The sequence below is a fragment of the Prionailurus viverrinus genome, unplaced genomic scaffold, assembly GCF_022837055.1.
Source record: "Prionailurus viverrinus isolate Anna unplaced genomic scaffold, UM_Priviv_1.0 scaffold_33, whole genome shotgun sequence".
In the NCBI taxonomy this organism is placed as follows: domain Eukaryota; kingdom Metazoa; phylum Chordata; class Mammalia; order Carnivora; family Felidae; genus Prionailurus; species Prionailurus viverrinus.
Window position 1 is genome coordinate 1,579,946 of NW_025927604.1, and position 22,159 is coordinate 1,602,104.

At 63.4% G+C, this 22,159-nt stretch overlaps 1 protein-coding gene across 1 annotated transcript in view; it reads left to right on the forward strand.

The window, feature by feature from the left end:
* Positions 1-14,755, forward strand: part of PXDN (peroxidasin) — an 80,240-nt gene extending 65,485 nt beyond the window's left edge. The window contains exons 19-25 of the mRNA XM_047845107.1: positions 763-2,266; positions 4,582-4,716; positions 5,333-5,541; positions 9,408-9,528; positions 9,631-9,763; positions 12,036-12,149; positions 12,820-14,755. Coding sequence (XP_047701063.1) covers positions 763-2,266; positions 4,582-4,716; positions 5,333-5,541; positions 9,408-9,528; positions 9,631-9,763; positions 12,036-12,149; positions 12,820-12,939 — 2,336 coding nt within the window. The 3' untranslated portion in view covers positions 12,940-14,755. The remainder of the gene's footprint in view (positions 1-762; positions 2,267-4,581; positions 4,717-5,332; positions 5,542-9,407; positions 9,529-9,630; positions 9,764-12,035; positions 12,150-12,819) is intronic.
* The last annotated feature ends 7,404 nt before the right edge of the window (positions 14,756-22,159 follow it).

Consider the following 22,159-nt stretch of genomic DNA (forward strand, 5'->3'; position numbering starts at 1 on the left):
GCGTGTGCATGTGCTTGTGTGCCCTGCATGTGAACGTGTACCTCTACACGTGCACATGTGCCCTTGTGTGCGTGCTCTTGCTTGTGTGCGTGTGCCTCTGCGTGTGCACGTGTGCCCCTGGGTGTGTGCGCCCCTCTGCACGTGTACATCTGCGTGTGCGTGCCTGTGTGTGTGTGCATGTGTGCCCCTGGGTGTGTGTGCCTGTATGCACGTGTATGTCTGCGTGTGCTCCTGTGTGTGTGTGCCTGTGTGTATGCACGTGTGCCCCTGCATGTGCATGGGCTTGTGTGCCCTGCGTGTGAATGTGTACCTCTACATGTGCATATGTGCCCTTGTGTGCGTGCTCTTGTGTGCGCATGCCTCTGCGTGTGCACGTGTGCCCCTGGGTGTGTGCGCCCCTCTATATGTGTACGTCTGCGTGTGCGTGCTTGTGTGTGTGCACGTGTGCCCCCGTGTGTGCCTGTACTGTGCACACGTGCATGTCCCCCTGAGCGCAAAGCTCTTCCAGCAGTCCCAGAACAGGCCCCTGGCGCACGTCAATGTCTTTCCCGGCTGTTCCTGCCGGGACCCCTTCCCCGGCACTGTGTGGACCCCGGGCCGTCCCCCGCTCCCCCACCGCGCGCGCCCATCCCACGAAGGTCCCCTCTCCTGGCTCCCGGCCCGGCAGGCAGGACTGGGTGGGGGAGGACCGCGGGGGCCAGGGCCGCGTGCCCGTGTGCTGCCCGCCGTCCAGAGGGTGAGCCGCGTCCCCCTCTGCCGCAGGTTACCACTACAACGACCTCGTGTCCCCCCAGTACCTGAGCCTCATCGCCAACCTGTCCGGCTGCACGGCCCACCGGCGCGTGAACAACTGCTCGGACATGTGCTTCCACCAGAAGTACCGCACGCACGACGGCACCTGCAACAATCTGCAGCACCCCATGTGGGGCGCCTCGCTGACCGCCTTCGAGCGCCTGCTGAAGGCCGTGTACGAGAACGGGTTCAACACCCCGCGGGGCATCGACCCCGGCCGGCTGTACCACGGCCACGCGCTGCCCGTGCCTCGCTTGGTGTCCACGTCCCTGATCGGGACCGAGACCGTCACGCCTGACGAGCAGTTCACGCACATGCTCATGCAGTGGGGCCAGTTTCTGGACCACGACCTGGACTCCACGGTGGTGGCCCTGAGCCAGGCTCGCTTCTCCGACGGACAGCACTGCAGCTCCGTGTGCAGCAACGACCCCCCCTGCTTCTCGGTCGCCGTGCCCCCCAACGACCCCCGCGTCAGGAACGGGGCTCGCTGCATGTTCTTCGTGCGTTCCAGCCCCGTGTGCGGCAGCGGGATGACGTCCCTCCTCATGAACTCCGTGTACCCGCGGGAGCAGATCAACCAGCTCACCTCCTACATCGACGCCTCCAACGTGTACGGGAGCACGGAGCACGAGGCGCGCGCCATCCGGGACCTGGCCAGCCACCGGGGGCTCCTGCGGCAGGGCATCGTGCAGCGGTCGGGGAAGCCGCTGCTGCCCTTTGCCACCGGGCCGCCCACGGAGTGCATGCGGGACGAGAACGAGAGCCCCATCCCCTGCTTCCTGGCCGGGGACCACCGCGCCAACGAGCAGCTGGGCCTGACCAGCATGCACACGCTGTGGTTCCGGGAGCACAACCGCGTGGCCGCCGAGCTGCTCTCCCTGAACCCGCACTGGGACGGGGACACCATCTACCACGAGGCGAGGAAGATCGTGGGCGCGCAGGTGCAGCACATCACCTACCAGCACTGGCTGCCCAAGGTGCTGGGCGAGGTAGGCATGAAGGCGCTGGGCGACTACCGCGGCTACGACCCGGGCGTCAATGCCGGCATCTTCAACGCCTTCGCCACGGCCGCCTTCAGGTTCGGCCACACGCTGGTCAACCCCGTGCTCTACCGGCTGGACGAGAACTTCGAGCCCATCGTGCAGGGACACATCCCCCTGCACAAAGCCTTCTTCTCTCCCTTCCGCATCGTGAACGAGGGCGGCATCGACCCGCTGCTCAGGGGCCTGTTCGGTGTGGCCGGGAAGATGCGTGTCCCCTCGCAGCTGCTGAACACGGAGCTCACCGAGCGGCTCTTCTCCATGGCGCACGCGGTGGCCCTGGACCTGGCCGCCATCAACATCCAGCGGGGCCGGGACCACGGCATCCCGCCCTACCACGAATACCGAGTGTACTGCAACCTGTCGTCCGCCCACACCTTTGAGGACCTGAAAAATGAGATCAAGAACCCCGAGATCCGGGAGAAGCTGAGACGGTGAGTTGAAGGAGGAGCCACCGTGTGGCGCCTTGGGTTTCTCGGCGTTGTCAGGGTCAGGTGTGCCGAGAAAGGTGGCCCCACGTGTGCATGGCTGTTGTTCTCGGGATTCTAGTGTGTGTGTGTGTGCAGCCGGGAGGGCAGAGCCTGTGCGGGGTCGCCTTCGGAGGCCGTGCAGGTGCAGGGAGCGGTGGCCACAGCCACGTGGGTGCCCGGCCTGCTCGTGCAGGGGAGTCCGACAGGAGGGGAAGGACCTGCGGGGAACCTCGGGGCCCAGCGTGCGTGCGTGGGGCTCTGTGGGCAGCTCCCTTGCTCACAGCAGGCAGAGAGCACCAGAGCTCGGCCAGCACGACAGGGACACCTCTGTGTCCGGGGACCGCTGCCCACAGCCTCAGGCAATCGTGCGGGCTCCGGGGAGCAGGTGCCCGGGGCCTGTGGTGCTGGAACCGTGCGGGTGCTCTGGGCACCCCAAGACCACAGGGGCAGCAGGGAGGTTAGCGGCCTTGGTCCCTGGCTGGGCGGTGCGTTAGACCTGCATTTCTCCACTCACTCAGCCGTCCGCCCTTCTCACGGGCACGGCTGCCCTTGGCTTGCTGACTACCTACCGTGTGACTTATCGTTCCTTTAATGCAAATAGTCCCTCTTCAGAGTTTTTCCATAACGATCCCTCCTCGTCCTCGGACTTGTCAAGTACGTCTACAAGTCATTGTATATTTAAGTTGCGTTCTTTCACGTTGGAAAGAATTGTTTGAAAAAGGAAAGCTTTCTGAGGCCACACTGCGTGCTTTCTGGACTCTCCGGTTCGCCCGGTTCGCTTATTCTGAGCTACTCACTTTCCACCGAAGGTGAGGCGTTCCCCAGTGAGGATCTGACCGTGGCTTCTCCAGGACGATCACTTTTTACTCGTAACTTATCGTGAGGTGCGACGACGTGAACGAACCTAGCCCTCCTGAGTCCGGCGCGTTCCAGCGTCCTTTAAGTAACGGTATCAGGCTGCCGGTTTGTGTGAATCCTGCGGCACTGGGACGTCACCGGGCACAGAACCGCTCGGTCAGGATTTGTGGGATCTGTGTTTCTTATGTGCCGGTCCCGTCCGGATGAACACGGGTCGCTCTCCCGTATTTCTCTGCTTTGCCAAACTCCATTCACGACAGCGGGGAGACCCTAGCGTCCCAGCGCCACAGGCCGGGGGAGGGGTGCCCGCCTCGTGCGCCGCAGACCCTGGAAAAGAAACTCCACCGTCTTCACCACAACAGCGAATTCTTCAGCCGTCAGCCTCCGAGCCCCGTGGGAAGGGTGGGGGGCCTGGCCCGAGTGGGTGCTCCCTGCTGGCTGTGGCCCCCAAGCGAGCGGGTGTGGGCGCTGTCCCCTCGTGGGGAGCGGCTCCTTCAAGCGGAGGCCGCGTCGGCGGCAAGGTCACAGGAGCCGGGCAGGCTGGGGCTCCCGACTTCCCCGCCTGCCCTCAGCCCCGCTCCCCAGGGAAACCACGGCATGAGGCTCCTCTGTTTGCAGCCGAGGTCAGTGCTGATGGAGTGGGGCTTGGCGGGAGCGCCCAGCCACCCTGCTCGAGGGTGCCCGAGCAGCACCCCCTTTCCTCTGTGGCCACAGCCCCGCGGACGGAGCCGGCCGCGCCTCTGAGCCGGATAGTGCGCGTTTAGAAAACCCAGCTGAGCTCTGAGTCCCAAACTGAGACCAAGCACCCGCGTCTGGGAGAGCCACGTGCGTGTCTCGGGAGAGCCTGCCGCCAGCTCTCTGCCCGCGTGCTTGTGCTTCGCGGGAGCTGAAGAGCTCAGTGAAAGTGTTTGCTCTTGAACGTTTCAACCCTGCTGTCTTGGCCTCCTGTGCTGTTCTGCTGAGCAGATGGCTTCGTTACTGCAAACCTATTTCCAACAAACAGTAGAATTCCAGCGTCACAATTACCCCTTGGAAAGTCTGTCCTCAGTCACGTGAAGTTTGTTTATTTATATTTATGCAAAAAACCTGGAAGGCTGTACATTATCCTGCCAAGTGTGATGATCTCTGAACAGAAAAGGTGGGATTTTAACTCTCTTCCTGTATTTCTTGGTTTTTCTGAACTTACAATAAACGTGCGGTTTGCTTTATGCGTGTGTATACGTATATGCACAGAAAGTAGGGAAAAGTTTTGAAACGTCACGGATAGACGGTTTGAGTGATGATGAATGTTCTTTGTGGAAAGCAGGTCTGAATGATGCTAAATGGTGGTAAAGATGGGGACTTTCTCACGTTGGTTTTGTGTACCAGCTACCGCACGCCTAAGCAAATTTGAGGTCTCACTTGGTTGTTTTCCTCTGTAGGTTATACGGGTCCCCCCTCAACATCGACTTATTTCCTGCCCTCATGGTAGAGGATTTGGTCCCTGGCAGCCGACTGGGACCGACCCTGATGTGCCTGCTGAGTACACAGTTCAAGCGGCTGAGAGATGGGGACAGGTAAAGGCAGGTGCCGGAGGGACGACAGGTGGAGGCAGGTGAGGCCGGGGAGAGCCTCTGCTCGGAAACGCACCTTTCCGGGGACTCGGGGATGTGCGGGGCAGGTGGCGGAGACTGTGTCCAGGTGAAAGTGGATGAGCGTCTTCGCGCCTCGCCGCGTTCGTGATTAGCTCCCCAGTGTGGGGACTTGCCCCCGACTGCAGCCCCAGGATCACGTGACCCAGTTCACAGGTGCTTCCGTGCCCTTCCACGTAGTGAGGGCATCTCTGTTCCCAAGAACGGTGCACACGGTTCAACCGCCGTGGCAGTTCGGAGGGATCTGAGCTTCTGGCAAGACTGACACGATGACACGAGTGGGGTTTACCGCGGGGCAATGCAGCAGGGGCCGCGCCACGCCAGGGGTCTCACCCCCACCTGCGCCAGCTTCTCTGCTGCGTCCAGTACAGGTCCCGTGTGTTGCGTCTTGAGTAGGAGGCGTGATCCGTGCTTGAGCCCCTCTTAAGTGGCAGCGGACTGGGCCCCGCAGTGTCCGTGCCGTCGGCAGAGCTTCCTGGCAGTTTCCCCGCGCCTCCGCGGGGCCTCCGGGCGTCTGACCTTGCTCTCACTCCGGAAACAGGCTGTGGTACGAGAGCCCGGGGGTGTTCTCCCCGGCGCAGCTGACACAGATCAAGCAGACGTCGCTGGCCAGGATCCTGTGCGACAACGCGGACAACATCACGCGTGTGCAGAGGGACGTGTTCAGGGTGGCCGAGTTCCCCCACGGCTACAGCAGCTGCGACGACATCCCCCGCGTGGACCTGCGCGTGTGGCAGGACTGCTGCGAAGGTGCGCGTCCCCGACGCCCGGCCCCTCCCTCGCCTCCGTGGTTTGTCTTCCCCACTGCCTGCCCGCTCCTGCCGCGCTCACCGCCTGCCGTGGTGCTCCCGGGGCTCCTGCCGTGGTGCTCCCGGGGCGTCTGGCGTGGTGCTCCCGGGGCTCCTGCCGTGGTGCTCCCGGGGCTCCTGCCGTGGTGCTCCCGGGGCGTCTGGCGCGGTGCTCCCGGGGCGTCTGGCGTGGTGCTCCCGGGGCGTCTGGTTTGGTGCTCCCGGGGCTCCTGCCGTGGTGCTCCTGGGGCGTCTGGCGTGGTGCTCTCTGGACGCTTGGCCGCAGTGGGGACAGAACCAGGTACCGCCCCTGTGGGCAGCCATGCAGGGTCGCTGCACAGTCTGAGAGGCCGTGGTCACGAAGGGCTGGTGGTGACGTGGTGGCATTTCCTGTAAGTGACGTGCCCAGTGGAGGAGACAGGAGACGAGACTGTGCATGAGGAGACGGGCTTCTGTGTTGTCTCTGAAACCTAATGTGCGTCTAAACGGGGGCACTCGTGTGTTGTCCTGAGTGTCGTGTATGCGCACGCGCGGGTGGCCCTGCCACGTGGACGCCCCCAGGATGTGTGCTCAGTAGAGAAGTGTGTGCTGTGCGTCCAGACCCCTGTGAGAACACCGTACCCGGAGGGGCGCGTTGTGTAAGATCAGGAGGAGGGCCGAGGCCTGTGGAGGGATGGGGAGGGGTGGTGCCCGGGCCTGCCGCGGGGCCGCTGTCCTCCTGCCGCGGAGCCCTTGCACTCCCACTGTGGCGAACCACGAATTTCACCTTCTCATTTGAACGTGATTTTGGCTTCATTGAAACTGCATTTGGAGACTGGAATGTGGAAGCCGGGTGCGTTTGGAGCTGCCCTGCGTGCGTGACCCACACGCCCGCGGACACAGCTCCTTCTGCCCGGCACGCCGGTGGACAGGAGGCACGGACTAGAGTTGTTCCCTCTCCTTTCCGGAAGAAATAGTTCGGTCAGGCTCTTGTCCTCGCTGGTGATTACTCTCAGGTGGCTGCTGTTTGCATGAGGAGGTATCGGAACCTGGGTCCGTGGCCTAGAGCTGTTTGCGGTGTCTCCCTTTGAGTCCGTGCGCGTGTGGGTGCCTGTGTTGATCGGTTGTGCGTCTGCCCCCGTTGGTTCTCTGCGTGTGCACGTACGGTGTGTGTACACGTAGGTGCTAAACAGGGATGTGTGGCACACGCGGTTCACAAGAGAGTTCGCGTGAAGATGAGGACTGAGTTTACTGCACGCCCCATCTTCCAAAACATTTGTATCTCACTGTGACCTCGAAGGAACCATGTTCTTGTTTTTAGTTTTTTTGAAAAACACCGTCCTTGTTTGTCCAACTCCGCGTGCTTTCCCGCAAATCTGGCAGAGGATGCAGGAAGCTGTCCTGACCCCTGGGAAAAGCCGGTTCTCGGATAACTGGCTTCCTGATAGCTTTACCAGGGGCCCCTTGCTGCATAGGAAGGGGCTGAGCCGGGGTTCCTGTTGTTCCGCTTGGAAAACCCAGAGTCCCGGGAGAGACGGGGTCTTGCCAGGTGGGCCTTTCCTGGAGCTGCTGGGGCCGGCTCTCCTGTCCGCGCAGCTGCCAAACGCATTTCTGACATCCTTTGTCCCCGACACTTTTCCTCTGGAAATAGCAGGCCCGGTCCAGAGCTGACCAAGTTAAAGGATGCTTTGTATTTAAAAAAAAAATTTTTTTTACATTTATTTATTTTTCAGAGATAGAGCGAGACAAAGTGACAGTGGGGGAGGGGCAGAGGGAGAGGGAGACACAGAATCCGAAGCAGGCGCCAGGCTCCCAGCCGTCAGCACAGAGCCCGACGCGGGGCTCGAACTCACAGACCGTGAGATCACGACCCGTGCCGAAGTCGGATGCTCAACCGACGGAGCCACCCAGGCGCCCCGGAAGGATGCTTTATAAGCTTTGTCTTTCACTGTAGCGCCAAAGTCGTGTTTAAAATACAGTAGAAAAAGAAAGTTTCGACAGACCGAACGTCGGTTGCTGTTTCCTTTCCATTCAGCTTCTAAAGACTCGCTGAAAGCAGCCCTCTGAGCTCCCCCCGGAGTCACAGCCGCGCGTCGTGTGCACAGAGGGGCCGGACGGGAGGGCTCCTGGGTGGGTGGTTTCAGAGGGGAGTTTCAAGTTGCCCCTCTGTGGGCAAGGAAGAGCACATAGGCACACGCACACACTCTTGCACGTGATGGTGTATTTTGAAGTAATCGCGTGGGTTATAAAATACCGCGGGTGATTCCGGGACCTGAATAGATGCATCGGTCGTTTGTTACGTATCAGTCACTGTTCTCTCTCCCGTGTGTCTGTATGAATTCACGTGTGCCTAAGTATGCATGCGCGTGTGTATGCATATGTGTGTACACACACGTGTATGCACGCCCATGCATGTGTACGCCCACGCATGTGTATGTGCATCTGTGTGCGCGTGCATACACGCATGTGTGTACTGTGTATGTGTATGCAAGCACAGGTGGGCGTGTGTCCACACGTGTGCGTATGTGCATACGCATGCACACATGCACACATGGGTGCGTATGTGTGTATGTATGCATGCATATGCACACATTGTGCGTGTTTGTACACTTGTGTATGTGTGTGCATGGGTACGCACGTATGTATACATACGTGTGTGTACTGGTGTGTGTGTGTGTGTGTGTGTGTGTGTGTGTTTGTAGGGAAATAGGGCACGTTTTCCTGAACTAGAGGAGGAGCGTGCCCCCGTGCTCCTGAATAACTCACTCACGTGTGTGTGGGCGAGATTGGGAAGTTAGCGTGGATACACATGCACGTCCCACGACAGGGATTTAATCTCGCGCCCCCGGGTCCCCTCCGTCCTCCTCTGGGCCCGCCGCAGCCTCTCCCTGGGTTCAGATCAGACCCGGCTCTGCGTCCGGGGTGCTGGCGCTCCGCGGGTGGGGCTGCGTTCTCTCGGTGCGGCCACAGGAGGCGTGTGATGCCGGCCTGTCCCCCCACGCGGGACCTTCACGAGGATTACTGGCTGGATCGTGGTGTCTGTTTGCCCAGCGGGAGTGTCGCCGTGGGCTCCTGCTGCCGCCCCGAGGGGCACCTGGCCGCACGGTGTGAGCACTGCTGGGGAGGGTGTGTGCTTTAGCGCCACGGGCCGCGCGTCCTCTGCTCCCACGGCGTTGCCCCAGGCCTCTGGGTCCCACGAGCCTACGCTGTGACCCTGCATGACATGGGTCCGGGAGCGGGTGGGAAGCCGAATGGTGGCTGCTGACGATCGGAGGCACGTGGAGGCCTCCGGGAGGCGCGGTCTGAGGGCAGAGGGGCTCCAGGCCCTGCCTTCCCTTCCCAGCGGCCGGCAGACAGAGCGTGGCCTGGCTCTTGTCCCAGCTTGTGCTCCACGTCCTGCTGTCTGGGGCCGGGCTGCCGGACGGGGCACCAGCGTGTGCAACGTGCTCCACATCGCCCCCCCCCCCCCCCGCCGGCCACAGGGGAGGCTGACGCCCTGGCGCGAGCAGATGGACGTGAGGCCGGGACCGCGTGCCCCCGTCCCTGTGGTGGGGGAGGCCGGCGTGGGTTTGAGAGGACAGCCGCAGTGCTTCGTGCCTGCAGGAGGCCGGAGCAGGCCGGGGGCTCCTGGGAACGGGGCGGGTGGGGCGGGGGGGGGACACAGTCAGAGGCCATCTTGCCTGTGGCGGGAGAAGGGAAGCACAGTCGGGCCCTCGGCCGCTGTGGCCACCAGGCGGTGGCTCGAGTCGTACACGTGCCGGAAGGCCAGCTGACGTCTCCCAGGATGAGCCTGTGTCTTCTGAATTGGACCCAGCGCCACCTGACACAGCCCTTCTGCTTGCATTTCAGACTGCCGGACCCGGGGACAGTTCAACGCGTTCTCGTATCATCTCCGAGGCAGGCGGTCCCTGGGGTTCAGCTACCAGGAGGACGGCCCCGCCGGGGGAGCAGGACCCGGGGGGACACCAAGGTACGGCCGTCTCCGGGGTGAGGTCCCGCTGCTGGGCGGGGGCACGTGCAGCCACCGGTGGCCTCCAGCTCGAGTCACAGTGTCCCCTTCTCCCCCGCGCAGCATGGGGCAGCACAGAAAGCGCCCCGGCAATGCCACGGCCGCGTCCCATGAGCGTCCACAGGTTCCAGGGACGAACGACTTCAAGGACTTCGTTGTGGAAATGCAGAAGACCATCACGGACCTCAGAGAGCAGGTAACTGCCTGGCACGTCCTCTCCCACGTTGCAGATGGCACCGTGGCCACCGTGACTGCGTGGGCGTGCCACTGGTCTGCCCTCACTTGGAGCCTCCAGGGACACCACTTGCTTCTGGGGCCTCTTTGTGGCCTGTCCCCGGCCCAGCCACTTTGGGCTGCCCTCAGGATTCCCACGGCTGGGGGGCTCATGCTTTGAGCTGCCCGCAGGTGCCCTTGTGGGAGGGGGTCCCCGGAGCGGCCAGAGTCCGTAGGTCAGGAGGGGGCTCAGGATTAGGGCCGCGAGGGAGAAGCCACACTTCAGGTCCCATCTTGAGGCCATGACGATGCGATCCTTGGTCCCAGGGCGGGATCAGGAGCTGGTTTGTGGTCAGGACCCCCTGCTGGGGGCAGGGCACCGTCTATACACTGGGCTCTTCTCTGGGCATCCGTAGGGTTTGCAGAAAACCATCTGTCCTCCCCGGCTCAGGGGACTTGCTTCCTCCTCTCCCGTCTCTGTGTCCGGGCCTCCGTGGTGGGCTTTTATGTATCAAGAGTGGAGACTGAGGCCTTAGTAATGAGCGTGCAGACCTCGGACGGTCCTTTTGGCAGGGATTCCTGATGTTGTGGAAACTTCTGGAGATGTGCCTGTGACTGGTGGTCTTGGAGCACGACCCCACTCCTACTTACGGGGCCCCCAGTCCTCAGGGATGGGACCCTGGGGTCTTCTGTCCCAGCCTCTCGGAGAGGTGTCCCGGCTCTGACAGCATCTGCCCTCCTGTCTTGACATGCACGTGCAGCGTGAGGTGATCTCACCTGATGGCCTTAATTTGCTGTCACACGGCAAATGGAGACAGGCTAGGAGGGGATAGCGGGCACCGTGCAGAGTTCAGGGTTTAAGGCACCAGGAGCAGCCCCCACTTGGAGCCTGAGAGACAACCAGGCTGTGACAAGCACAGGGTGTCCTGGGGGCCCAGCCCGAGACAGGTGGGCGCTGGGAGGCCTGAAGACAGTCTCTCGGAGACCCTTGGAGCGTCACAGGTGGGTGGGGGGCGGGGGACGGGGGGGTCATGCTCTGCAGGTGGGGTAGTGTGAGCAGAGGCAGGAGGCAGGACGAGGCAGCGTGAGGCCAGCGTCTGTGTGTCCGTGACTTCTCGCACCTGCAGGATGAGGTGACTCTGCCGTCCCGTCTGTCCCCTTTGCTCTATGAAGCTCTGCGTTTCAGGGCAGGTGCTGGTCAGGGCGCCAGGGCTGGTGCCGTGCAGGGGGACGTCTGCTGTGACTGCAGCCCAAGAGGGAGTGGGGGCACCTGTCGGGCTCCGTGCGGCTGCGCTGCATCCTGTAGACGTGCTCACGGTCTCCCTGAGGCGGACGCGGCTCCAGTTCTGGCCTTGCTGCCTCTGGCTTTATGCTGAAACGGGGTCAGCAGCCACCGAGGGAACCCCCGCCGTCCCCAGCAGCCCTGCCCGGCCCGTGGCCCCCGCTGCTGCACCTCAGGGACCTTCCTTTCCCTCCCTTCTTGGAAGGTCCGGTGGCTTTTGAGATCGGTTGTGCTGATAAGTGCCGGCTTCCGCTCGGAGCCTGCCTATGACCTGCCGGCTCGAGTGCCCGTCGGCCCGTAAATGTCAGGTGACCAGGCCGTGGGTGAGCTGGGTGCTGAGTGCCCGGGGCAGGTGACTTCGCTGCTCTGGGCGGCGGTCTGGCCTCGCGCAGGGGGGAGGCCGTGCTGTTTTCCACTGCTGTCACACCGCGTGCACGTCACGCGTTTCACTGACGGGGGCTCGTAGGGGGTCTGCGAGTTCACTGTTCGGCCCACTCCTGCCCTCCATCAGAGCTGCGGGCACCATGTCAGGCAGTTGTGCCCAATTGTGCCCATTCTGGGGGGTCTGGAGATGTGGCTGCCTGTGACGGAAACCCCATGCGAGGACAGTCTGGACGTGCCGTCACCGCCGGCCCAGCCGCAGGGTCGGAGGAAGGGACGCCCGCGGAGCCCGGTCACGACCGTCGGCCGCCGGGGTCCAAGCTCAGGGTGTTCCCGTCCGGCTGGGTCTGGCGCTCGATGGCCTGTGGGAAGCCGCTCTCCGATTCTCCGGGCTCCTCCTGCTCCCCCGCAGCTGCGCCTCCTGTGCCTTGCAGCGTAGGCCCGGGTGTGGCGTAGGCCGGCTAGGCTGTCGCCTGCCTGGTGACGGGCCGCCCCTGGGAGGCGCCGCTCCCGGCGACGGCACAGCCGCCCTTGCAGAGAGAAGTTCTCGGTCGCGTGTGACCCACACACGTCTCGCTTTGCTTTGCGGCAGATAAAGAGGCTGGAGGCCCGGCTCAGCGCCACGGACTGCACGGACGCAGACGGGGAGCCTCACGCCAACGGCGCCACGTGGAAGCAAGACGCGTGTACCACCTGCGAGTGCCGTGTGAGTGTGGGGCCCCAGCACGTGGGCTCCGGGGCGGGCGGCCGCAGGGTCCACCAGAGGCCCCAGTGCTTGTCTGGGGAGGGGGTGGCTCTTCCCCGAGAGCCGCCGTTACGGGGCGGCCCGCGCACCGCTGCCTGAGCAGTCCCGCCGGGTGGCCTGGGCCTCCAGAGGAAGGGGACGGGCCGCCGTGGTGCCCGGGCCGGAGGCTGGGGGCAGAGGCTGGGGGCACAGCACAGGGCAGTGGGCCGGTCTGGTGCCCCAGATGCACGCCGGGAAGGGGATGCTTCCTCCGGTCCGGGGACGGGAGAGGCAGGCGCCCCAGGATCCCTGGCGGTTGTCGCGTTTGGGCAGGGCAGGGACTGCGCCTCCTGACTTTGTCCTCCTCTGGCTGACATCCCCGGACGCAGGGTCTCAGGGGTGGGGCCAGGAGGGTGTGCTGAGCCCCCGGTCCCGGGCTGTCCTCAGGGTGGGGGGGATGGTGGGGAGCCGAGGGCAGGGACCTCCCGGAAGAAGTACAGAGTGTCCGAAGCCGTGAATCACCCGGACAACGACCCCTGTGTTGCACAGTGCACCAGAGAACTCGGGCGCAGGCGGGTGGGGAAGGGCGGGCGGGCGGCGCCCAGGACGCGCACCCCAGGAGCTGACTGGTGCTGCCGCCTCTCTCCTCCAGGACGGGCAGGTCACGTGCTTTGTGGAAGCCTGCCAGCCTGCCGGTTGCCCAGCACCCGTGAGAGCCCCCGGGGCCTGCTGTCCGGCCTGCCCGAGAGACAGCTCGGGGAAGAGGCCGTAGGCTCCGCGAAGCCTTCGGCGCCCACGCGGGGCGTGTGGACGAGAGGGACCATCGCCGCCCGGGACCCCTTCTGTCTCCGGAGGAGCACAGGTGCTTAGACCAGAGCGTTGGCGGAGGAGAAACCACGGACACACGTCCTGACTTCACGTTAGATTCTCAGGTTTTTATTTAAGTTTTTTTAATGACAAATTGGTGCTACTAGTAAATTGCACGGTCCAGTTATTTAGGCTCCTGGATTCGTGTCCCTGGCCGCTACTCGTCTCCCCAACCAAACGTTCGTCCCGCTGGGCTCCGACGCCGGGAGCTCGGCAGCCGCCCGCCGTGAGGGCGCGTCACGGAGCCGCCAGAAGGAAGCGCACCGCAGGGAGAGCGGCATCAGGACTCGGCCGACGGGCAGGCTGCTGGGAGAGGCGGCTGACGTCCGGGCGGCGGGTGCGGGCTCCCCGGCCCCGACCCGACACCAGCACGGAGCACACGGCCCCGCGGCTCAGCCCCCGCTCGCCGGCGACCTCTAGCACGTCTCCCGTGAGGACATCCAGCCACGTCCAGAAACCACGGCTTGCGTGGCGCCGCCTGGGGTGGACCGAGTGTGGAACCCCCCTCCCCCCACATTCCTACTCAACCCCGGGCGTGGTGCCCGCACGGAGGCCTCTCCCGACGGAGGTGTCGGTGTTGGCGACTTTCTGACTTCAGGTTGTGTAAGTGCCTTAAGGAAACAATCAGTCCCTATACCTCATTTGTATTTTCAAAATGCAGGATGTTTGACGAGATTGCGCCCATGTTTGCGGTGTTCGGGTGGCAGAGAAATGCCTTCCACTGTGCGAAAGTCGTCTCCGAATTCAGTGAAGAGCAACCATCATACCTCGTGGTCTCTCTTTTCAATTGACCAGAAACCTCCTTCTTTGTTTTCAATATGAAGTGATCTGTGTCCTCAGAAACGTGTCCCTGAACGTGCGGGCGCCGTGGGAAGTGCCCCGAGGTCACAGGTGGTTTCGTGTGGGGGGCGTGTCCCGGGCTGGGGGGTCGGGGGCACCCCATCCCTGGGGTGGCCGGGAGGCCGTCGGGCACGTCGTGAGCAGTTTTGAAGCCCGACCTGGGCCCGGCACGGCCTTCCTTCCGGAAGCAGGAGACCCCGGCTCTGTGACCAGCCGGCCCCAACCGCGGGAGGGAGTGCACACCCCCGCCATGAGCGTGTTCACGGCGGCTCTAAACACAGCCAACTTGACTTCTCATCCTCGTCACGTTGAGTGGTAAATACAAGCTGGTGTTCCGTGGGGCGTGGGACTGCCCCTGAGGGATCAAGTCACTTTTAACACCCAACCCCTAGAACCGATTTCTGTCGAGTCGAGAGCGGAGGACTGTCCACAGCGTGACAGTTGTGGAGGTTGCTCAGGTGCAGAAGGACAGCGGACCCCACCCTCCGCGAGCGGCCGGCGTCTCCAGGCGCCTTGGTGGCGGATTGTGGTTTTGCTCGGAGGCACACGCACGTGGGCTAGAACGGGTGACTGGGACCGTGTCCGCTACCCGGAGGCGCGGCTGCCTGCGACTCGCGGTGCCTGTCTGGAACCGCAGCGGGAACGTGGAATGTGGCGGGGCCACCGGATTAGTCTCACGCGGAGCGTCCGAGCTGCGGGCGGGGTCCCGGGGCCCTCTCGGCAGCCACGGTGACGTGAGGCGAGTGTACATATTTATTTACTTTCTGATGTTGCCAACAGACAAGTGCCTTTTTACGTTCATTGTAACCAGTTCATACCAAAGAAACGTTTGCACTATGTAACGATGCCTTCAGTTCAAATAAACGGGCCACGTTTTCAAACGGAGAGTGGCGTTCTTTTTTCCCTCAGCCCGTCGTCGGGGCGGCACCTCGGGGGCCCTTGGGAGGCCGACAGCAAGGTCGGGACCCGAGGCAGCTCCTGGAGAGAGCCCAAGCTGCTCTGGCCGTGCACGGTCTCCCACGAAAATGTGAGGAAGCACAGTTAGAATAGATGCTTTGGGGCCCCTGGGGGCTGTCAGTTTAGCGTCGAACACGATTTCAGCTCAGGCCATGATCCCGCAGTTGTGGGATCGAGCTCCGTTTCGGGCTCTGTGCTGACAGCACACAGCCTACTTGGGATTCTCTCTCTCTCTCTGTCTCTCTCTCTCTCTCTCTCTCTCTGCCCCTCCTCCCTCTCAAAACAAACAAACAAACAAACAAACAGACTCTGCTCTCAAATAGCTGGGACACTGTCACTGGTCGAGGCGCTTTGCCGTTTCGATCTCGGGAGCGTGACGTGTCGCGGTCTGGACCAAGACGTGTTTGCCAGAGATGCCGTGTGGCCCCGGCCGACACGCGGACTCTGCAGGGGTCCCAGAGACGGAGGTGACAGACGCGGGCTGTTCCTCCGGGGACCCGCCCTGGTCCGGGCTCTGGGTGCGAGAGGAGGGGACGCTGTTCCGAGGGGCACTGGAGGGGGTGGGGCACCTTCCCGTCTCTGGAAGAGTCGGTCCTTTTCGCCGTTATGGCAAGGAGAACAGGGAGGGAACGCCAGGGAAGATCACATGCGTTTCTCAAACTGCCGAGTTGCTCCCCAGCCAGACACGCGAGTGGCTGTGCGACACCCAGGTCTGGGGAGCTGAGGCCCTCAGCTACCGGATGCTTTAGCGACACGTCCTCCGTCCTCGACGGCGCAGCGGTGATGAGCGCGCCCGCTCGGGGTCGTGGGCAGCTTGCAACCGCTCTTCGCCAGCCACGCCAGAATTCTCGTCTCTCCTTAGACGCGTGTAATGCTACGTATTTGTGTGACGTGAACAGAATCCCGTTCCGTTAAACTCCATGTCGCGAGGTGGCCATGAGCCGGAGCTTGGGGAGCACGTGCCCAGGGGGCGTGGCGTGTCGCCAAAGGTGGGGAGAAGCGCTGGATGGGGGGGGTGCAGACCAGGCCCTGGGCCTCTCGTCTTGCTCCCCCTCCCCCAAGACCGACACCTGTTCCGTGTGCCGGCCACACCTGGGATGGCAGTCCCGGAGGGAGGGTCGGTGGGGGGGGGCGCAGCCCTCGGGGGCCCAGGTACACAGGTGTTCAGTTCACCGGGACCACCCGCGGCCCGGCCAACAGGAGGCCAGAGGATACTTCCCCAGCTGGCGTGGAACATGGTTGGCGGGGGGCAGGGAGTGAGTGCTGTTTACCTATGTTAAGTGAAACGGAGAATGTGAAACTGGCAAAAGTGGGTCATTTGGAGCTTGCTTTAAAAACCGTGGAGAACGTATAGAGTCTGTTGCCTTTCAAAAAGCCCCTGACACCTGTTTCCTGTGTACAGAATTGCACGCCAAATGACCTAAGTAGTTGGGTTTGATTTGCCGAGTGATTCACCAGAAAGATTCTCGGATGTGTTCCGGGAACTCGACAAACACATTTTAAACGTATTTGATATTTACAAAAGACGTATTTGCCGTCTGGACAGAGTTTCAGGAGATCGTCTGATTTGCACAGATGGGATCTTCCGTCACGTTCTGTGGCTTTACCACGTCATCGCTTCCCAGCTGAAGCCGTGAGACAAGAGAGCGCATGGCGTGCCCGGGTGGGAGTCGGTCACCCTGTGGCTGCAGAGAGGGCAGGTGGCCCCCACGGGGACTGCACCGGGTGACTGTGCGGGGTGACAGTGCGTGGGGTGATGGTGCCAGGTGACAGGGTGGGGGGTGACAGGGCACCGGGCGACGGTACGTGTGGTGACCGTGCACGTCGGGTGACCGTGCTTGGGGTGACGGTGTGCCAGGTGACAGTGCTTGGGGCCTCCTGCAGGTGGAGAGCAGGTGGGGGGGGTCCAGACCCCGCCAGCCCTCGGAGCCACGAGCAGAGGGCCCAGCCCTGCACCTTCCCCCTGCTTCCTGCTCGTCCCTCCCAGGCTCCCTCTGGGGTCCTGGTGACAGTAACCAAGGCCCTGATCAGATGGTGTCCCTGCTCTTCAGCTGTTGAGTGCACGTAGTAAGCTTGAAATCTTCCAGATGTGGGTTCTCAGCCATCTGTGTTCAGGGTAACGAGTATTGTCACAGCCCAAACTGTGACGCGTTGGCGGGAGATAGCACGTTTGGATCTAGAAGGTTCCAGAAACTCCAGTGGTGCCCATTTCTATGTTGGTGGTATTTGTTGAAAGTGACTCAGTCTCTGTCTGCTGTTTGGGCGTCTGTCTGGTTTCCTTGTGCAGAGACCGGCGTCCGAGGAAGGGGGGCTGCTCCCGAAGGCCCCCAGCGGCCTTAGCCAGTGTCCTGAACGTCTCCCTGACTTCGCACGGTAATCTCAAAGTCCCATTTCCCCGCTTTGATTCCTGACAGCTGGCCGCCTACGGTTCTGCCGGGAACAGCTTCATCCGCGGTCTTGTGACTGAGCGGGGAGGGACACACCCACGCCCCGTGTCACTTGCAGGGAGGGCTCAGGTGCGTGCCCGCTGCCGACTGGCTTTTCTCTCTCAGAGCTTTGGGGCGTGAAGACAGGAGTCTGGCTTTCACTGTGCTTTCTGCTCTTCCCGACGTTGACCATCGCCTGAAGCGTCGTGGAAACTGTCGTTTGTAAAGTGTTTGCCGCGACCGAATCCCGCTCGAGTGGTTGGCGACCCTCGCCGAGAAGCCCGGAGTTGTGCGGTGACAACATGACAACAGAAGCTCCACGAGCCTTCCGACCATCCTTGTCCTTCCCGCACACAGGCCGATCCTCTTACTGTTCTGTCTCCAGAAAGCAGAACAAGTCCGGACAGACAGACGGAGCCCTTGCCGGCCGACTCGCTGAGAACACGCATGTCTGTTCCCTAAAAACTACCGTGCCGGGAGGTGATGCCGTCCACGTTTCCCGTCACGACCTGGAGCGAGGGGGCTCGGTGAGGAGGCGCGGGCCGGTGCGCGTGGACCGCCGGGCTGGGCTCGGCGCCCCCAGGGGTCCGCACCTGCCGGGCCCACTTCTGACACGGAGGCCGGTGCTGCCTGCTTTCCTCGACCCCGAGCGGGTGGCCACCGACATCTCGTGAAGCCTTTGCTCTGCCCGAGCCCCTGACTGACGGGTGGCTCGGGGCTCAGTCCTTCCTCCACGGTGCTGACCTGCAGCGTGGACTGGAATCCGTTGCCTCTGTGACCGCGACCCGTGCCAGACTCCCGTCCACACCCGCCGCACGAGCCCTGGGTGTCACCGGCCCGGCACAGACTCGGGCCGGGATGGCACCGCCTGGCTCCTGGAGCCATCCGGCCCCGTTGCTGCGCCCTGGAAAGGGGGGGACGCAGAACTCCGGCCTCGGTTCGTCTGCTGCCCGCACCCACAGAGAGCGAAGTTTTGTAGAGAAGCCTCCCCCGCCGTGCCCCGGAATGGTTTCATTGGAGGCCAGCGGCCGTGCCCAGTGTCCGTGCAGAGACCGAGCTCCTGCACCCAGAGGGGCCTCCACGTCGCCAGCCTCCTTCCCGCGGCCTCCGTGTCTGCCTGCTCCTCCTCCTCCTCCTCCTCCTCGTGTCCCCGCACCACCTGTCACTGTGGTGGCCGTGGCCGCGCCCAGGACGGTGTCGGAGGGCGGGGCTTGTGCTCTGCTCACTGCCAGCCTCGTGGATCTTCTCTGCGGCTCGGCCCCTGGGTCCCTGGCCAGATCACAGCTCCCCCGCACACCCGTCCTCCACGCCGTGCACCCTCCCGTACTTCAGGAGTCACTGCTGGTCCCACTCCTCGTGGGCGGTGGCCCCCTGACTCTTCAGGGGAGGAACCCAGCCTGCAGGCGATGGGGGTGAAATGTCTTCACTTTGCAGGCAGTGCGCGTGAAGACACGAGGCGAGGGTGGGCCACTGCCCTGCCGGTGGCTCGCTGCTTGCTCCCACGGGGCCCCGCCGCCCCTTTGCGCTGCGAGTGATCCCGCCGGTGAGCGTGGCTTTGAAGTGACTATGGTAAGGTCGCTGGAAAAGGACAGAAACGCGCACGCTGCCAGGGACGGCATGTCGGGCGGAGCCACGGTGCCCACGTCTGTCTGGCAGGGAGAACGTGGTCCGAGCCCCCCGGGTCCACGGCCACGCGGCGTGTTTCCTGTGGGCCCACTGTCCCCGGGAACCTCCTCTGGTCTGCGGCTCGTCTTCGGGTGCGGTCAGCCAGGCTCTGCTCGGGGCTGCGCGCCGGTGGACACACACTGACCCGGGCTGGTGACGGGGCCGTAGTTGCCCCCAGGTTCCGGCCACCCAACCGGCCGCCTCTGCCCTCTGCTTGTTCAGCCGCTTACCGAGCACCAGGCCGTGGCCCGCGCTCTGTGGGGCTGGGGACGTGAGGACACGTGGGTGGCCGCGGAGAAGGGACAGAATGCCCGACCACCCCGCTCGGTCCAGAATTCAGGGAGTGGGACTTCGTGGCGGAGAAGCTGCGAGCCAGTTCGCTCATTCGTGGCCGTCACAGGCGCGCGTGGTGTCAGCCCTGTGCCACAAGCTGGCGGGATTGCTCGCTCGATCGGTGGCCCCCCGGTGGCGCGCCTGGTTCTCTGCACTTGGCAGAGCGCCTCCTGTGGGTCATCACCGAGGCCACGGAGACACGGCTCAGAGCCGTGAGGCCGCACGTGTCGGGGGAGGCTGAAGTGGAGCCTCCGGGGGGACCCAGACCGTTCCTCGTTTTCCCCACAAGCAGCCGTTGGAGGGAGACGCGTGGTCAGGCCCCTGCTGCCGGGAAGCCTTCCTGGAGCGCCCGCTGCAGAGCAAGGGCGCCGCCCTCCTTCCTGCCCCCGCCGCCCAGACGGCCGCGCCGGGTGTGAGGCGCTCAGGCCGAACCGTGTGAGAATTCAAGCGACTCTGTCGCTTTCTCCGGGAGTAGAGTTTCCGGATGAGGCCTGAGGGAGCTGGCCCCGGATTCAGGCCGCGTGTGCGTGTCTGGCTGTGTGTGTGTCTGTCCGGGTCCCGCCTGGGTCTAGCGACCTGAGTGCTGGACGCGGCACGGGGGTGGACGCGCTCGCCCGGCACCCACTGTTCCTCCGCTGTGTCGCCCGCGGCCCCAGGGAATCCCTTGTCTTTGGTGCACGGTCCTGGTCCGCGAGGGGAGTCCTGGAGGGGACGCCTGGGCCCTTGACTCGCTCAGGACGTTGGTCCTGTTGTCGGATCGTCTTCCTCACGCATCTGTTTCCCGAGGTCCCGGGTGTAAGGGAGGCTGCCGTGAGCGCCGTCTGGAAATAACTGGAGCGTGTTGCACCGTCCTGTTGGCCGGTCTGGCTGGAAGTCATCCTCCTGACCTGACAGAAGGCAAAGGACAGGTGCAGGTTCTGTAGGGAGCCCGGGCCAGCGGTGTGAACACAGGCGCCCGCCCACCGGCATGGTGGCTCCCAGGCGGACGGGAAGGGTCACGGGTAGGAGCCGGGTCCGCAGCTGCCTCGAGGTTCTCCGTCTGGAGCCCGAGGCCTCATCTGCACCACCAGGTACCACCTGTCAGCTGTGCCCACGGCCGCGTGTCTCCCAGACCTGCCGGCGATGCGCGTTCTCGTCTGCACGTTTGAGGCGTCGTGGTGCAACGTCCGGGGAAGCGCGGCACGTCTGCTTTCTGGAAGGGCCCGAAACTCGGCGGTGGCTCGGGCGGAGAGCCCGCGGCAGGGTGGGCTGGGGCCCGCGAGTCCGGCTAACGGGTGCTGTTTTGGGGGAACACACGTCCTCCTCAAGATCTTGTTCTTCTCGTTAACACGTCCCTTGTGTTGGAATCAGCAAGGTAACCCTTTGGGTGGGGACGGGGTGGGCTTGTCGTGAGGACACCTGGGGGCACCAGCTCATCGGGATGCGGGGGGTGGGGGAGGAGCAGGGACCTCAGCGTGGCCCCCAGCGCGCAGCTTTCCCGGAACCCGCCTCTGGACGGATGGGCTGACGGTCGAGAACAGCGGTCACCGCCCAGGAGGACGGACCCGGGCTCTCTCCAGCTGTGTGATACAGGTGCAGTGCTCAGCCCCTCTGAACTTTGCTCGTGGCTTTTGTGGAAGAGTTGCTAGGCCCCGGGTGGCTTTCAGGACGGGATGCCAGCCTTGAATGCTGGAGCAGCGCCGGGAAAATCGAACAGTGGTTCTCGTCACCGACCTCGTGGGCTGTGGCTGGATTCTGTTCTGTGGTGTCCACAGGGGAGAAAGTGATGAGGCTCAAGGCAGAGGAATTTGTGGGGGGTTTTCCCCTTTGATTTTCCCAAACCCCAGATGCTCGAGCAGGCTTAGAGTGTGTTAGCATGAAGACGCCGAGCAGAAGGAGATTTGAGCCTGTGGGTGGAAGAGAGAGGGGTCCAGGGTCTGGACAGCAGAGAACCAGGCGCCTGCCAAAGCACCGTGAGCCTGAGGTGGCCTCGAGCTTCCTGCCTTTGGCGCCTGGTGGCTCTGGGGCGGGCGGGCAGAGTCTCCTTGCTGGACGAGGCGCCGGGTGCCCGGCCGGCCGCTGGACGGAATGTGGGGAGGCGGGGGGTCCCAGCTCGTGCAAAGGGTGTTGCTGCAAACCAGACGGCAGGGCTCGGACTCTCCCGCCCACAGGTCCACGCCTCCTCTCCCACACGACTAACTGCCTCTGCTCCCAGCCTGAGGCCACACACCACACCGCCTCTTCCGTTCACGCCACCCCCGTGGGACGTGGCTGCTTGCCGGGCAGCCACCGTCACTTGTGCCCCAGGCCACTCCTCTCTGCCCCCCACGTGCTCACTTTCAGAGGCGACAGATTATGCCTGGACTCTCCTGCGGCCCGGAACCCTCCCCTTGGCCTGAGCTGGGCTGCACTTCTGTTCCACAGCCCGGGGCCCTGGGGCCTTTCCACTTAACTCCCCGTGCGGGACGCCTCCCCAGCCCCGACCAGCCCCAGACCAGCCTGCAGAGCCTTGCCGGTTGAGCAGGACCCACTCGGGGCTCCTTGGCCGGGAAGTCTTCTCCAGCTGTTACACTGACACAAACATTCCTGCCTTGTAAGGGCACGGGGCTGGCCCCTGTCGTTCCGGAACTGTGTTCCCCAAGGAAGTGCACGCAGGTGCTGAGGGCCTCTGTCTGCTGTGCTTTGGGCTGGAAGGCGATGCACCCGTACTGACATGATGTTTTAGGTACGTGTGTACATATGAATGTATGTTCATGCAGATAGGTCATCACATGCTGTTCGTAGACAGGTGTTCACTACACTAGACATTCACGTGTGTACGTGCTTGCTTCTGTAAGGGGGGGGGGTCCTTCCATGAGGAGGGCGGGGCTGTGTCCTGGAGCCGAGGAGGGGCTCCCAGCGTGCGACGGGGGCGGGGGTGCCCTG